This window comes from Puccinia triticina, chromosome 3A, assembly GCF_026914185.1.
Source record: "Puccinia triticina chromosome 3A, complete sequence".
Lineage (NCBI taxonomy): Eukaryota > Fungi > Basidiomycota > Pucciniomycetes > Pucciniales > Pucciniaceae > Puccinia > Puccinia triticina.
The window spans coordinates 5,414,971-5,431,695 of record NC_070560.1 but is presented as its reverse complement, the minus strand read 5'-3'; the positions used below and the strand labels follow the sequence as shown (position 1 = coordinate 5,431,695).

Here is a 16,725-nt window from a genome sequence, read left to right as displayed (position 1 = left end):
GGCCAGCACATATGTACACATGGTGCGAATTAATGGCCATGGAGAAGAGGGTTTAATCCTCTTGATGAACAGGACTGTTCCAGTCATCAAGATGATTAAACTTTCCTCTCAATAACCGGAACCGTTGTGGTAATTTATATAGGCAAAGGTGGTAGAATGTCCACTCGGGGATGGCGCGGGCGGGAATGCAGAGAGTGGCTCAGGCAGAGTGCTTTCCGGTGACATAAGCACTGAGGATGATGTCAGAAAAGCGCGCTAGGAAAGCTTACGGAAAGTCACGTGCGGACCGGAATGCACAGATTGCGGATTGGGTATTCAAATTGGAGCGGAAAAGACAGGGCTGGACTGCGGCGGACTACACACGTGGACTGGTAGCAGCGGCGCGTCAGCAGGTGAGCCACAACAGCCAAAGCGGGTGGAACCGGGGTGGAGGCGGTGGTGAGAGGCCGACTGGCGGGGGCTAGACAGAGGACGGTGGGAGGTCAAGCGTCGGAGATGAGCGGAGTCTGGGAGAGTGACGTGCGGAAGAGCTGGCGGAGCTGGAGGACTAGTGTGGGATCGGGTGGGAACGGCAATGTGCGTGGAGGGAAGGACAGGAAACGGGGGCTCATGGATTTCTCCTCTCTTTCCTTATCCTATTATCCTATTATCTTACGGAATACCCATTATTGTACTTACACTTACGACATACCAGAGTATTAGGAGATATACATGTGACCTTATTTTTACTTTCAGATTTACTTGCGGATTCTGTGCTTATGGAGTGCGGAGCTTTATTCACTTGCGGATTATTACACTATAGATCAGGCTCAGAGAGGAGCGCTGAAGGCTAGCGGATAGTAGCAGTGCAGAGACAAGTCACCGACAATCACAAAGCCTGGACACTAATATTCTTGAAGAAGGCGGTTAGCGGACATTTCCACCGACTTACCAGCTTTTATTCTCACACCATTCTGGTCATCAAGAAAATTAAACACTCCTCAATGAACGGTTTGCTCTGGTCATCAAGGGGAGTCTTTAATCCTCTCAATGACTAGGTCCATTCCAGTCATCAAGAGGAGCACTTAATCCCCTCAATGAATGGAGCAGACCCAACCATCAAAAATAGGAACACTCTTGATGACTGGGCTCCAGTAATTGAGAGGAGTGCTTACTCTTCTCTCAATGACCTGGGGGGAGTAAACACACCTCTCAATGACTGGAACAAAACCAGTCATCAACTGGAGAAACACACCTCTTGATGAATGGGAGCAAACTGGTAATCAAGGGGATCAAGTGCTCCTCTCAATGAATTTGTTTGTTTTACTACATCAAGAGGAGTAAAGACTCCCCTTGATGACAGGAGCAAACCATTCATCACTCCTCTTGTTGAAAGGTTTGCTCCGGTCATTGGGGGAGTGTTTCTCCTCTCAATGACCTGGTCTGTTGCGGTCATTGAGAGCAGTGCTTAATCCCCTTGATTACTGTAGCAGATGTTGATTACTACTAGAAAAATATGGGAGGTAACCATGGTACCCCCATAGGGTACTTCTGGTACCCTGTCAGGCGGTTCCAGGTGTCTTTATTTCAGAAAAAAAACCTGGTACCTGGGTCTTGCAAGGGTACCTGGGTCCACTGGGGCCATCTCTAGACTGGACACCTGCACCCAGAACCCGCCAGCGGGTAGCTGAGGCTGTATGGTAAGACATGTACTGGTTACCCGGCAACAAGTAAGTTAGTAACTGTTTACCATCTCAATGTTGTATTCTAACAGCAAAAATGCAGCAGTTACATAAAACTTGGTTGTGTTGGAGCACAAATGTATTTATGTGAGCGGGTACAGATTTCTGATACCCAGGTATCCGCATGGTTTTGGAAGAATCTCAGTAACTCACAAATGCAACTGCTGGCATGTACCGGCCAACGGATAGCAGGTAATCGCAATGGTTTATTTTTCAAGCATCTCCATATTTTTGGTTAATGGTGAAGATCTGTTTTGATTTTTTAAAGGAAAGGTCAACCTCAAATTGGTGGACACATTTTGCAATACTTTAAAACAATTATTGGTTGTTATATCTATGGGATAATAAGGATTCAACTGTGTACATATATTCTTGCTCTTTTCAGTGCCAATAAAACATTTTTTACATATTCCTCTGTTGTGAGGAAAGTGCCTTCTCTTGGAGTTTGATTCTTGAACCAAATTTCCACCAAGCCAAGAGCAGCATGGAATGCACAAACTTTATTCATAGGGCCAGTCTTGTTGATGAATATTTGGATCAGAATTTGAGCATCATTAAATTCTCTGCTCTTTGGTTCTTTTGAGAAATCTATTGTACCCAGAAGAGGTGGATGCTCGCCATTTTCCATGAAGATGAGATTATAAAACCATTTGAGAATTGACTTATGATTGCCTTCTGTTATTTTCAAAATAGATTGGTCCAGTTGATTCATAGCAAACAAGTTATGGCAGCAGTGCAAAGCCTCTCCAATCTTCTGTATTTGTGCAATTACAGCTGCACTATTTTTAATTGTATTTTTATATGTTTTTGAAAAGAGTCTAATTTTTTTTGTGTGATTGGGGATTGAATTTTCAAAACAGTTGAATCCTCTGCTCCCAAGTATCTTGAGTTCTGGATTCCTAGGTTTAAGCTTGTATAATTCTTCAACAAGCCCTTTTTTTAGGTAGATTTTTTTTTCAAGTTACTTCCATTCACAGAAATCTTCAGCACTTTGATTTCTAAGGCAAACTACTGTTTTTTGGAGCATAATTTTCATTGTATCACCATTTTCAAAGTACTTCTCATCTAATCCAGAAATTCTATGACAAATAACACTTGCATATTGATTAGCATGATGTCTAATTTGTGATTTTAAATCCTTCCCAGTAATCCTCTGATCATGAAGTTTTCTTTTCCTGGAGTGTGGGCCTGAAAGCTGATCAGTTAATTTTTGTGAAACTTGAGCTACACCCAACTCCTGATCAACTGCTCTTCCATGAATTCTTAAGGAAACTGTTTCCTCATGTGTTTGATGGGGCCCAGTGTCTATATATACAGATTCATCCATCAATATGTGGGGTTTTTATACTTTCAAAATCACCCCAGCCAAGCTGACCTTTCTTTCTTGAACCCATTACATGTCCAACATCTGAAATAGATGTTAAGGACTGGTTTGGTCCACCATGCTGTTGCCCTAATTCTGCCCAAAGGGAAACATGAGCTGCAGAAAAGCTCAGAGGGCTCTCTGGATTAATAAATTGGGATGCAGATGCATTATTTATCAGTTTTTGATCATTCTTTTCAACTAAAGGTCTCACATGCATTTGAATAACCTTTCTTTTTTAATATTGTCCTAAGGCAGGAACTGGAATTTGCATGAGGTTTTGAGTGGGATTGCAAATTTTGCTCCAATTTGGATCTATTCCCCAGAGTTGAAGTAGTATTCTCATCCACATATTTCATATCTAGATGATTTCAGTCACATAAACGGATTAGTTTTCAACATCTTGGGATGAAAGTATTTGATAGCCCATTGTCAACTTACTTTTCTCCTTGGATGCATTATTGATGTTGGAACCAGAGATTTTTCCTAGTTCACCCACTTCATTTCCATCAACAAATTGATCCAAGAATTTGGGAATATAGATATCAAATTCATTCAAATAATCTGGAAACAAGCATCAGTCCCCATTACTTTAATTCAATCTTTTAGCATTTGGATCTCACCCATTTGTTCAAATGCATCTCCACTTAAGTCTTCTGTAAAGCTACCAGTGAGGTCTTCAAACCCTTTTTTCTGCTTTGAAGATCTCCACTTCTTCTCAGGAAAATAATCAAGGCCTTGAAATCTATGTGCATCATATGTGGAAGTAGTAGGATAAACAGGACTTAATTCTCTAACAAAAGCAGCTGCTGTGAACAAAAAGTTGAGCTGATGAATAGTAAATGTTTTGAGAAAGTATAATCCAGACCAATCCATATTCAGGTTGTTCTATTAGTTTTGAGTTTTTCAGATGAGAAAGAATCAAACAGGAGAACTGAATGGATTATCAAATCCATCATATCATTCCCACAAGTTTCCACTGCATATTTCACACCTATACAGAATCCAATTGGTGTGAGAATATTTATAAAACTGCAATATCAATAGTGTATCATAAGCCACTTGGCACTACCTGTGTTCATAACCCACCACCTGTGTTGCATAAGCTGCTACCTGAAGTGTTTCATAAGCATCTATAAGTGTTTCATGGGCAACTACACGTGTTTCACACCACTGGTGTAACCTGTTCCAGCAAGGAGAGCAGGAACAAGACCAATTTTATAATATATCCAAAAACTACTCAGACAAGATTATCCTAGCACTTAAATTCTGCTGTTTGAATTATCAATTCCAGTCTTGTCTTAATTGAAACTCCAATCATAACCTTCCAAGAAACATTGATCAAGTCATGGCCCACTCAGGATTCAGTGACCACTTCTCATATCTCAATTTGGCCCTTGAATGTCACTACTCTCTGTACAAGCTCTTACAAAATATTTTTGAGCCTCCTGCTATTACAATTACTCACCCCATGCCATGATTGTTCCAATTGCCTTATTCACCAGAAGGATATGAGCAGAAAAGTCAGCAAAGGTTTGCAGCAGTCAGGCAAGGGTCACAGAAGATAAGGATGACATCATTTTTTCCCAGTTTGTCCTCATTTGTCCTGTTTTTTATTGCACTAGAAAGAAAGGTCTGGTGCTGTGTTGGAATGAACAAGAAAATCGTAAACAATTGGTATTGTGTTTTGCTTATTGCTTGGACATCAAGAGTGATTTCAAGTGGTAAAGTTATGGTGTTATTGGGCACAGCCCCAGTTTAATCTCAACCTTTCTGCCATACACAGCACTGGGATGGTGATGTCATCTGGTGTTCTGTGATTGGATGGCAATACCCTGCTGTGCAGCTTGCTAATCATTCTTTGTATGTAAATATGCTTTTTCTGAATTCACATTGGAAATTCAGCTTGTGATATGACTTCTCAAACATCTTGTAGCTGTATCAACAAGTTGCTCCAACATATGTACATTGGATTTTTTGCTTGGATTGTGGGCAAACAGTATGAAATATCTACATAGAAACAATGGAGGGAAATAACTCATTGAGTCTCACATAAGGCTGTTTTCTCATTCTGGGGCTCAGTTGGATGATAGAATCCCACAAGTCTGCTACAATCACCTGCTCTCTTTTTCCGAATTGTTTTTGAACAGTATTTCTCAGGTTATCATTTTGACATTAATGTGTTTCACTCCAGGCAGCCTCAGTATGCTTGTATATAATGGTCACATGTGATCTAGAAGAGGATACGTTGAGGACCACCTATCTCCATCAGTTGCAGAACACTTTATTGCCTTCTTTCACCATCCCACCAATGTTGGTAATTACTCCCGCTTGACTGTTTTTTTTTTTGGAGTAATCACTTTTGTCTTTCTCTCCCTCAAAAATGACAAGGAGACTCCAAGATAAGAGAAGAAACACACATTTTCTGTAAAAAAGGGGGTAAGAATAAGTGTGTTCATTGTTCCGACAACCAATCCCGCATAAAACAAAGCAAGGAAGAGTGCACAAAAAGAGGGACCAGAAGAAATTAGGAAGGAGGAAAGAATCGGAGGGGAGTTGTTGTTTCAGACTAAGGAAGATTGGATATTGAAAGAAACAGGGGTAGACGAAGTAGGTGAGAGCAGAAGAGCAGGGAGGTTAAGGTATGAAGGCGAGCGGGTCGAACATGGATGTAGAGAATGCGACCGTGAACAGTCCGAGGAAGATAGAGAAGGTGACCTTGAGTCCGGAGGCGGCAGCAAGGGGTTTACTAGTGACTTTGCCGGGGTTTTTAGTGCCACCGGAGCCGAGACCGGCGGCGCCGTTAGTGGTATTGGTGAGCTGGCCGGGGGTGATCTTAGGCAACAGACCGCCCTCCGGGCTGAGATGGACGCCGAGGGCGGAGACGAGCAGGGCGGCGGCAACGTGCTGGGAGCGGACGTATTTGACAGGGGAGGCATCGGCAGTCCAGTTGCCGTTACAGAACCAATCGTCGTCGCATGAGTACTGGACCATGGCTGCAACCGACGCATCGATCGTCGACTTGATCGCACCCTTCACTTGGTCGGACGTCACCTCCCGACAGGTGTACGCTAGGTTGCGCAGATAGATCGCCTTGAAGCCCTGCTGGTCCCGGTTGCATTTCGCTCCCGGCTCACAGGTCTCGGTGACCACGTTCGACACCTTCTGGCCGCTGAACGTCAGCTGGGCGTAGTTGTAGAACGGCGCGACCAGGTCGAGATAGGTGTTGTTTCCGGTGGCCTTGTGCATCCAGGCTAGCGCTCCCAAAAGCGCGCCGTAGTTGTAACTCCATATATGTGACGTAAACTTGCCGCATTCGCCCACGTTCATCCCGTCGTAGAGCACACCGGTTTGCACGTTTCCAAGCCCGGATGAGAATACCCAGTCCATGGCCGCCTTCCAGAGATCTAAAGCAGTGTGGTTTTTGTTGGCCATGAAGTTCCGCGCTCCTTGCTGGATGAACTCGAGTTGGGTGGTCAGAGACTTGTAGGGTGCCGACGTTCCATTCCGATCACGAGACTATTCTTTTTTTTTTGCATGAGAGATGAGCTTTATCAACTAGGTGCCGGTTGGCAAGGGACATATCGATGTTTTGGGATGGTCCTAGCCAGTAGATTCCTCCACCACATCCATCGTCCCATTGTTGATAGGTCTGGTCGTATGTCTTTTGAGCAGGTGTTATCCATGGACCCTTGATGGAATTAGCGCCGTAGAATTCGGCCCCCTCCTATAGCTAATCAAAAAGAAGAAGAAGAAGAACGGTCAGCCATGTTCAATGAATTAATTATGCCCAGTCAAGAGGATGAGTACTCACCAGCCTCTGTGGTCGATTGGTTTTCAGAGAGCAAGCAGATTTTACGGTCAGTAGTGTTCAAGAGCGACTGAAAAAAATGATTGACGAACTAAACTGTGCCACAGGATATCATCGTTCCATCGTCCTAATAAAGTGGCCGCTGTCGAAGACATTGCTCCACCGAGAAGATCTCTAGAAGAATATGTGTAAATTAAGGTAAGCACATGAACGATCAACAGAGAGAGAGAGAGAGATGAGTGAAGATGTACTGTTCAGAGCCGTAGGAAGTATTGACGAGGGCACCGGTGACGACGTCGAGGAACTGGGTGTCGCCGGTGTATTTGGCGTGCCAGGGGGTCTGGGCCTGGTCGAAGACGCCGCTGGGGTTGGGGGTGTAGAAGCTCATGAGGTTGGTGAGTGCGGCGGAGGCTGCATTCTTGAGGGCCGAGAGACAGGGACGAGGTCAAAATATGTAGCACCTAAGCCAGGGATGTTGTGGTTTTAGGACGAGGAGGAGTAAGAGCCGGATAACTGTGGGGACAGGAGCCTGGTAGGCCCTGCCCGGTCCCTCTCAACAGTGGGCTGGCTGGGTCGTGTTGTTAAGACCCTGCCAGCTTCATCAAGTCCGACCGCAACCAATCCACCATATATAAGCAACTCGACGATCCAATGGAGCCAACAAAGAAAAGCCAAGATTACTGCCCACCTCAACTCAGCTTAGACATTCGAGTAGGTAGCCTGAATCTTCCTCACTTTTACCATTCAGCTGCTGACTCTCAAAATTTTCATTATTTTCTGCACTATTTCTATCCCATTTCAGGAAGAACCAGTGATGGCTAACTTATCCAAGAATCAAGCTTCCGCACCAGTAGCTACCCATGAACTTTCAGATGACATCAAAACCCAGAAGCACTGGAACCTACAGGCGGGGCTTGTGCTGGATATCAAGAATGCCGTCAAGGAGATATTCCTTCAAATTTCTCATCCAAGCATTGGCAACTTGGAAAGGTTGATGATTCCCAAACTTGATTTCTATGGCTGCTATGAAGAAGCAAGAGCATTTGATCCAGTCCAGACACAGGCTGTCTTATCCGAGTGGTTTCCCGAGGAAGGCGACTGGGACCGTTTCTTTCTTATGCTTGATTTACTTGAATCAACCCATTGTTACTGGACCCGAGAAGACATTCCAATCCGTTTTGCCGGATTCGAACTGGCAGATGCAATCACTCTTCTGCAACTCGATTTTAATCCACATCCAACTTCGCGCTGCTCCTCAAGCACTTGGGATGTTCCCATGAAAAAACTCGCAGTGCATCTTGTCACCAAAATGGACAAGATGCGGAAGGATCAAGGATACTCCACACTGATTTTTGATGTGGAGTAAGCTAGTCAGGGTGACTTCTAGGTATGCACCATTCTTCCTGGCTGCAATATACTGTTTGTGTCATAATCATAGACCCCAGTCTGGTCTTCTCTTAATCTGGCTGATTGACACCTTCAGGCCCAGCTGCAGCCAAACCATTCCCAGCACAGCCCACCACATTTCCATCACAGTGGAGACACTACCCCTTGATAAGACTAAGATCCATTCAACAGCAGCAAGACAAGAACCAATAGCACTTGTGGGTGTGTTGGTCTTTATAGTTATATTGTACTTTTGATTTGATATGCCACAGGGAAACATACATGTAGCATTAATCATTGACAAGCCTCAAACTTGTTGCCTCACCCGCCAGCGCTTTGGTGCGGGTAGCTCAGCCCAATCACATATGAGCGTTGGGTCTCAGGTAGACCTGTAGTTCAAGAGTCCATCATCAATCAGAGGGAGTTTTTGTGAGGACTATGTGTGTGAATGCTTACATATTGGTCAATCTCCCCCTTCTTTGGGGTGTCAGACTTGCTCCCAATGGTTTGCGTGCCCTCGCGTCTCCACAGCCACTTGCTGAAAGTATGGGTGGGGGTTGCGTTAAAGGGACAAGTGGTGGGGCCATCAAACTGGTCCTTCTTGGTGGAGGAGATGAACTGGGCGTGGAGGATACCTTCGAAGGGGCCCTTGACAAACTGGACGATTATAGGGTTGCAAATGTGGAACTGGGTGGTCAAACGGGACCAGCTTTCCAAGACAGAGTGTGAGCTTCTCCTGGGCCAACGAGCCCAGATCGACCGTGTATTCAGCATGCTCTATTGCCTCTAGGATTGGCTTGGTTGTGTTCAGGCCCAGATAGGCGTACTCCGCTGGGTAGATTGGATTGCTTGTACCAGGGACAATCAGCAAGTGGGCAGATGGAGCCGGAGTTTCTGGCCAAGGCGGACACTTCTGCTCTTTGAGAACCAACTGGTGAACAAGAAGAAGGGGATGGAGAGCAATGTTGAAGTTGAGGAGCAAGTTGAGCAGATAGAAATGGATTGGCTTGGTCCCATAGAGCTACGGCCCACCGCCACCAACGCTGGAGCCAAACTTGTCAGGGAAGACGATGTTGAGCAGGACAAAGATGAGCTTACCTTATGTGAGCCAGTCGCCAAATACCAGTGGTGCGGAAACAAGTACAAGGCTGGCAAGGCCGCAAACAAAGAGTCAGTTGAAGCAAGAGGCTGCCCATCCCAGTTGGGAGGACGGAAAGATGACGGACAGCTGAGGCACCCATGGCGGTCGATTTCTGTGTACAGCCAAAGGTGTGTGAGTTTTGGAGCAAACATCCTGGATGAGTGAGACGGACCTGTTGATCTGCTTGGAAATCAGTGTGTCTTTGAACACAAAGTTTTTGGCGGCCTTGGCTGATGTTGGCGGCCTTGGAGGCTGCGGAGTTGTTGGTTGGCTTCCTGAACCGGATGGTCTGGATTCCCGCAGGCAGCATTGCACTCTGTTTTTTTGGTAGCTGTTGTTGGATGGGGTTGGTTGAAGGTTGTGTCCGTTGTGCTCTGCCTGGTTCTGGATGGGGGTTGGCTGGTTTACATGTATACTCCCGAAGCGGGCCAGCCGATCTGCGCTGGCGCCACTCTCCTGTTCCCACTGATCTCAGGCCTCGGCACAGCAACAACCATCCGGGCAACCAAGAGTGAACCAACATCCATAATAGTTGGCCTCACACCGATACAAATAGTGCCCAGTCCTATGCTCCAGAAAGGACCCTTGAAACCCCCTGTAGAGGTGGGTAACCAAAAAACCAAGATTTGGCCAAAATTCATACATTTTCACAAGGCATTCACACTGGTTTTGTGCATAGGCTCAGGGTTCTGCCCAAAGATCCATACAAATTTTGTGCCTACCCTTTTTTTTGGCCCAGGAGCCCTGAAGCAGGCTACACGGCCAGCAGGCCTTTCTTTTTACTGGTTGGCATCTTATAATAGGTAGTTGTACCGGCGCCAGTAGTGTGTTAAGTAAAATACCTGAAAATCCAAGTTTATTAAAGACAGAGAAACACAGAAACAAAGATCAAGGGTTCCCCCTACAACTTAACCACATTAAAAAAAATGCAAGGGTTCCCCCTTTAAAAAAAACAAGATCCAAACACCACAAACTGGACCCACTATCCATCCCTGTTCAGCAGGGTTTAGAATGGTGGGTGGATGACTCCCAGCATGCTCAGTGAAGGCATTATGCAAAGGAGGGCCACCAAATAGAGCCCCCCATATTGAACAAGTGAAAAGAAAGGTCCAAGTGAAGTGGGTGTTGAACCCACAACCTCTTGTACTGTGAGAGTTGAACTCACATACTCAGCATTCATGAGTGATGCTCTAACCAATGAGCTCAGTACACATTGCTATGTTGCAGTTGAATACAGTAGATGTATGCTTATGATGATGTGTGATGTTGCCTCCAATGGTGATTGGATGTGTAAGCAACAATGTGTTAAGCAGTGCTAGATTGACACTTCAACACCTCAAACTGCGCAAGTGCAAGAGTGGAGGGGGTTGAGGACAAACTGCATGCTGGAAGTACATTGGCAGAGGACACCCTGAGGGTAAAGAAAACACAACACAACCTCTTTATATGTTCCACCACTGGTATGCCCCTTGACTCCGTGTACCCTACTATGCAACTGTTGACAACAACATGCCACCACCATGCCACTGCCCCATCAAGACAACCACTGCAACCCTGACTATTTAATGTGATGTTTTTACTTACTTTACCGCCACACAAGTGAGTCCTGACCCACCGTTTCTCCAGCCCAAACACAGAGAAGTGTCTTTTTGCTGAACTGATTGGTTTCTGGCCTCCACTTCAGCATCATGGAACCCGAATGCAACCCCACAAATCCAGAAGCACCTATCAGCAGATAATAGCGCTACTGTATTCAAGCTCCAGCCCCTGCCCGTTGACAGTGTCCTCTTTACACCCACACAATGGTCATAAAGAGCTTGTTGTACACATACAGGCCCCTGGCACCCCCAACAAGCTGTGGAAGACACCTACAGCCAAGAGGCCAGGGCAGTGGGATCATCACTGTCATCTCCGAGCTTGGTGAGCCCATCTACAAGATTGCAACTCAAGGGATCAAGCTGTGGTGTTGGAATGCAGGCTGATGAATAATGCCTTGGACAATGTTTGCGCTTCTTGGTGGGAAACAGGCGGCCTGACTCAAGGCGCACAAGGAGTATTTTGTAAAGCGGCCCAACACAGACTTCCAGAAGCCCTAGATTGCCAAGAAGGATGGCCTGCTGGGCAAGCTGGCCAACATGAACTACTCCAAGATTGTTGACTGGCTTGACCAGCCCCTGTATGTCCAGCACCAGTTTCTCTCAATAGGTCGACCCCAACCTGCAAAAATTGGTAGGAGATTGTCAGTACTTCTCTGAAGAATAAGAAACAAACCGTGGCGGCAAAGCAAACTTTGGCTGTTGAGGTATAGCACATCATGATTGGATTGTTTGTTTTGGGTTCTGATAGCTATTTTCTACCATCATGTCCAGCACTTCCCTTATGGCCAGATTTGCACTGCGTCCGCAACACCAATTCTTGTCAATATATTTCATGTATTTACCACACAAGTTAATAATGTTGGCAAAGGGCCAATTGGCTAGTTTGATTGAACAATGTTTTTTTAATAACAATAATAAATTTTTCAATTCAGCCAAGCAAGGCATTATGCAATTTGGTATGAGATCACTTGAGATTGCTCGTGTGTATAAGACTGATAAGATGCTCAGAGAAAAAGCAGGCATGAAGGTCAGAATAGGAATGGTTCAAGTTCAACCATGATGGTCATGACCGGGTTTGTGTGAATGACTGGTAAAGAAAACCAGATTCAAATGGAATGAGAATACATCTCATCATGTTGGGGATAGTTGACTATGAAAGGCTAATGAACAGACAAGTGGTTGATCAAAAATCAAATACTTGGACTAGGCTAACCATAAGATATAATACTATCTCTACAACTCAGTGTGATTGGGTTGATCACAGTGGCATCTGCAAAGACTGTCAGCATTTGGGATTCCAGAGAGCTTTTGTTGTTGTCTCATGGTCTGCATCTTTTAACCAATGATCTGAGTCAAAACATGGCTTCTTAGCATTTGATCCAAACTCTCCAGGCTTGCCAAACAAGCCTCACAAAATTTTTCATCATCAACACAACCCTTCCATTCCCAAAACTTGCCTGCCTATTACCCCACACAAATACCCCCTCCATGAGTTTGCATAACTTGACTCTCACCCTTTCATGAGTTTGCATAACTTGATTCTCACTGATAGAGGTAGATTGGCCAGCTCACTTTTGTTGCAGCTGTTGGATGAATTATTTGGATTGGCTCCCAAAGATATGTCAAGTGCCATGAGCGGAGAAGACAAGTCAATGCCTCCGTTGCTTTGGGAAGTTGCGGCAGCCTTCCGGGCAAGGTTGATGTTGTTGTCCTTGCGGTTTGTGATGATAGCATCAATAAAATTAGGTAAAGGTGGTTTTTGTGAGTGAGTCTCTTATGTGACAACAGGACACAAGGAAGAGGAGGGGGAATTGTCTGTATTTCTTGGGATAAAGAAACACAAAAAATGAGAGAGAAATAAAGAGAGAAATAGATAAGATCAGGCCTAGACTTTAGAGTTTTTAATGATTGATCTGGGCTATTCTCAACCTGGAAAAGTTGGATGCCAGCTGTGCCAGGCCAAAAAGAGTGCAACAGCCGCCACTCACAACAAGGAAACGTTGGTTGGATTCAGAAGTAGGGTTACTACTCTGCTCTGGTTTTATAGGCCTTAACCAGAGATAACCTTTTGATCTTTTGAGATTGAAAGAGTTTAAGAAAAAGGTGAAACATTCAAGAGCAACAGATTTTCACTCTGGATAAACTAGGTCAGAGAAAGAGTTTACTTACTGTCAATATCCTAGGCGCCTGTGACAGTAGGTATACTGGGAGCGTGGTAATCTCTTTGGTGGTGATCCTAGGGTTATCTGGGGTGTTGTGAGCCTGTGTCTCTTATGTGACAGCAGGACACAAGAAAAATGGGTGGGCACTGCTTGGATTTCTTGGGATAAAGAAATAACAAACAGTAAGAGAAAAAGAGAGAGAGAGAAATAGATGATCTGAGAGATGATATTCAAGGTTCTGTTGACCTGTAGGTGGGAACTAACATCCACTAGCAATGCTACTCCTTAAGGGAGTGCTTCCAAGCTGTGCCAGAGATTGCAACAGCCTCTTCTCACAATGGAAACGTGGAAGGTATCTGAATTAGACAAGTCTAATCAGCCACAATTTTTTAGACTTCTCTGTGGATAGTCAAGGTTCTTTAAAGGGAAACCTATGTGGTTTGTTACTGACAAAAACCACAAAAAAAGAAGGATATGAAGTGATTTGATCCTTGAGAGTAGATGTCTAGAGGTATATGTACCTGTGATCAAAGAGGAGAGAAAAAAACAAGAGAGGAGAGAAAGCAGTCAAAGAGACAGAGAGGAACTCCTCTGAGATAATCAAGGTTCAATGAAAAGGGTACTAACTGTCAATATTCCTGTTGGTGATACTGGGAGTGTAGTGGCCTTGTTCTGGTGATCCTGGGTTGTCTGGAGGTGTGGTTCTGGTCTGCTGAAGTCTGTAGATCCTCCTCAGGCAAGGGGGATCCTGACTTCGAAAATTTTCACAGTTTGCTTATGTAATTGCATATGTACATGTGGTTTGGCGTGCCTGGTAGCGCTGACACGTCACAACTGCGCATGCGCGCCACAACTCAAGAACTCAGGGAAGGAGTAGAGTTACAGAGAATTGGTAAGTTGTAACTAGGGTTAAAATTGCATGAGGAAACAGAATATGAAGTCAAAACAAGGATATCTCTTAAGATGAAAAAGATATGAAGTAATTCATATGTAAAAAGTAGAAAAAGGCAGACTTTAGGTCAGCTGTGTTGACTCTAAGGCTGACAGGTGTGGTTCTGGTGTGCTGAAGTCTGTAGATCCTCCTCAGGCAAGGGGGATCCTGACTTGGAAAATTTTCACAGTTTGCTTATGTAATTACATATGTATATGTGGTTTGGCGCACCTGGTAGCACTTACACGTCACAACTGCGCATGCGCGTCACAACTCAAGAACTCAGGGAAGGAGTAGAGTTACAAAGAAATGTTAAGTTGTAACTAGGGTTAAGATTGCGTGAGGGAACATAACATGAATTCAAAACAATGATATCTCTTAAGATGGAAAAGATATGAGGCAATTCATATGTAAAAAGGTAGAAAAGGCAGACATTAGGTCAGCAACACTGACTCTAAGGCTGACAGTTTTTCTCCACTGATCCTCTTCCCTATTTTAGCATAAAGCTGACAAACCACTTCAGTCAGACGTGGGGTGGGCCAAAGCTTAAAGGTGACCAACTTACCAATTGCTTCATGCGGTGTAAGGCAAGTAACTTGTCAAGGTTGTGTTTGGGATTCTTATCAAGCTCAGCCTTGATTTTCTAAATGATACATATGTAGACCAAGCCAGTGAAAACATCAATTTTGATTAAAAATCTCCATGTTTTAGTGTGCAGTATGCAAATGAAAAAACCTTGTATGTGCCAATCAACAATTCCTAATTTGCCTGTCGCTCAGCAATTGAAAAATCAGTAAGCTCATGCTGAAATGGATTGCAAGGTGGCTGGCTAGATCTTCATCAAAAGTCTGTGTGGTCTTGAGTTGGCTAACTTGGCAAGAATGGTGCCACTGGACCTTGTGATACCACCTCATATTGGGTAGTATGGTCTTTGATGATGACCATGCCATCCCTATTGATGGGCGGGGGTGGCTGGCTGATGATGTGTGGGTGGCTTGCTAAGGCAGTGCGGATAGTGGGGGATTTGATGCAAGTAATTAGACATCTACAAGCTTCAACTTTGGGTTGGTGACGTGGGCTAGTGGGCATGGAGGATGCACATTGCAGGCAGATAATTCACTTCAAAGTGTGCTGTTTAGCCATATTCAGGGGCAGGGACATGCTCTTCAAGGAACTGGGCGACTTGACTAGCGTCTTGCAACAATTGGAGATAATCAGACAACTGGGGGTTGTAGTATATTGTAAGGGCTGGGGTTTGGGTAGAGTCCTCCATAACAAGTTGGTGATGATGGGGTGGGCTTGAGCAGAGTGTGATGAGTGGGACAATAGGGATGCTCTTATGTGGCTATCTAATTGTTGCTTTTCAAAAAGTCTGATATGATGGCTTGTTGGAGGCCCAATTTGCTGCCACCTCTGATGACAGCATCAGAGATGACTGATGTTTATCTTTTCCAAGGACCACTTCAACAGTTTGGTGGCCTTGGCGGTAAGCACACTGTACTCCCATCTCTTACAAAGCTGTGCCACCGACCAAGGCCGTCAAATAGGCAGCATGCTGCCAACCCCTCAACCTTGCCGGTTGGCGTGCTGTGGTTTCAAGTCAGAGAGCCATTTTTCTGGCCTGGCTGACTCGTTGACCCAATGTGAGTTTGCAGATTGCACCCACCGTGTAGTTGTCCAAAACTTTACAGATACAAGCTACATAACCAGAAAGCACAACAAGATCATTGACGCAAAAATGAACAAGAAAATCGTAAACAATTGGTATTGTGTTTTGCTTATTGCTTGGACATCAAGAGTGATTTCAAGTGGTAAAGTTATGGTGTTATTGGGCACAGCCCCAGTTTAATCTCAACCTTTCTGCCATACACAGCACTGGGATGGTGATGTCATTTGGTGTTCTGTGATTGGATGGCAATACCCTGCTGTGCAGCTTGCTAATCATTCTTTGTATGTAAATATGCTTTTTCTGAATTCACATTGGAAATTCAGCTTGTGATATGACTTCTCAAACATCCTGTAGCTGTATCAACAAGTTGCTCCAACACATGTACATTGGATTTTTTGCTTGGATTGTGGGCAAACAGTATGAAATATCTACATAGAAACAATGGAGGGAAATAACCCATTGAGTCTCACACAAGGCTGTTTTCTCACTCTGGGGGTCAGTTGGATGATAGAATCCCACAAGTCTGCTACAATCACCTGCTCTCTTTTTCCGAATTGTTTTTGAACAGTATTTCTCAGGTTATCATTATGGCATTACTGTGTTTCACTCCAGGCAGCCTCAATATGCTTGTATATAATGGTCACATGTGATCTAGAAGAGGATACATTGAGGACGACCTATTTCCATCAGTTACAGAACACTTTATTGACTTCTTTCACCATCCCACCGATGTTGGTAATTACTCCCGCTTGACTGGTTCTTTTTTTTTTTTTTTTGGAGTAATCACTTTTGTCTTTCTCTCCCTCAAAAATAACAAGGAGACTCCATGACAAGAGAAGAAACACACATTTTCTGTAAAAAAGGGGGTAAGAATAAGTGTGCTCATTGTTCCGACAACCAATCCCGCATAAAACAAAGCAAGGAAGAGTGCACAAAAAGAGGG

At 44.5% G+C, this 16,725-nt stretch overlaps 3 protein-coding genes across 3 annotated transcripts; 1 reads left to right on the top strand and 2 right to left on the bottom strand.

Annotated features, from left to right (window-relative positions):
* Positions 1 to 5,721: 5,721 nt before the first annotated feature.
* On the bottom strand, positions 5,722 to 7,283 carry PtA15_3A577 (uncharacterized protein; the record flags this gene model as incomplete). Its single annotated transcript, XM_053167557.1, has 4 exons — positions 5,722 to 6,567; positions 6,644 to 6,811; positions 6,988 to 7,069; positions 7,201 to 7,283. 4 exons carry the CDS (start codon positions 7,281 to 7,283, stop codon positions 5,722 to 5,724), a joined length of 1,179 nt encoding a protein of 392 aa, XP_053018763.1.
* Positions 7,284 to 7,546: 263 nt separating this feature from the next.
* PtA15_3A576 (uncharacterized protein) lies at positions 7,547 to 8,261 on the top strand (the record flags this gene model as incomplete). The annotated part of the gene is made up of 2 exons (XM_053167556.1): positions 7,547 to 7,606; positions 7,698 to 8,261. The coding sequence occupies 2 exons, from the start codon at positions 7,547 to 7,549 to the stop codon at positions 8,259 to 8,261; spliced, it is 624 nt and encodes a 207-aa protein (XP_053018762.1).
* A 379-nt stretch (positions 8,262 to 8,640) lies between these two features.
* Positions 8,641 to 9,732, bottom strand: PtA15_3A575 (uncharacterized protein; the record flags this gene model as incomplete). Its single annotated transcript, XM_053167555.1, has 6 exons — positions 8,641 to 8,670; positions 8,738 to 8,990; positions 9,028 to 9,302; positions 9,380 to 9,429; positions 9,504 to 9,534; positions 9,595 to 9,732. The coding sequence occupies 6 exons, from the start codon at positions 9,730 to 9,732 to the stop codon at positions 8,641 to 8,643; spliced, it is 777 nt and encodes a 258-aa protein (XP_053018761.1).
* Between the last annotated feature and the right edge of the window lie 6,993 nt (positions 9,733 to 16,725).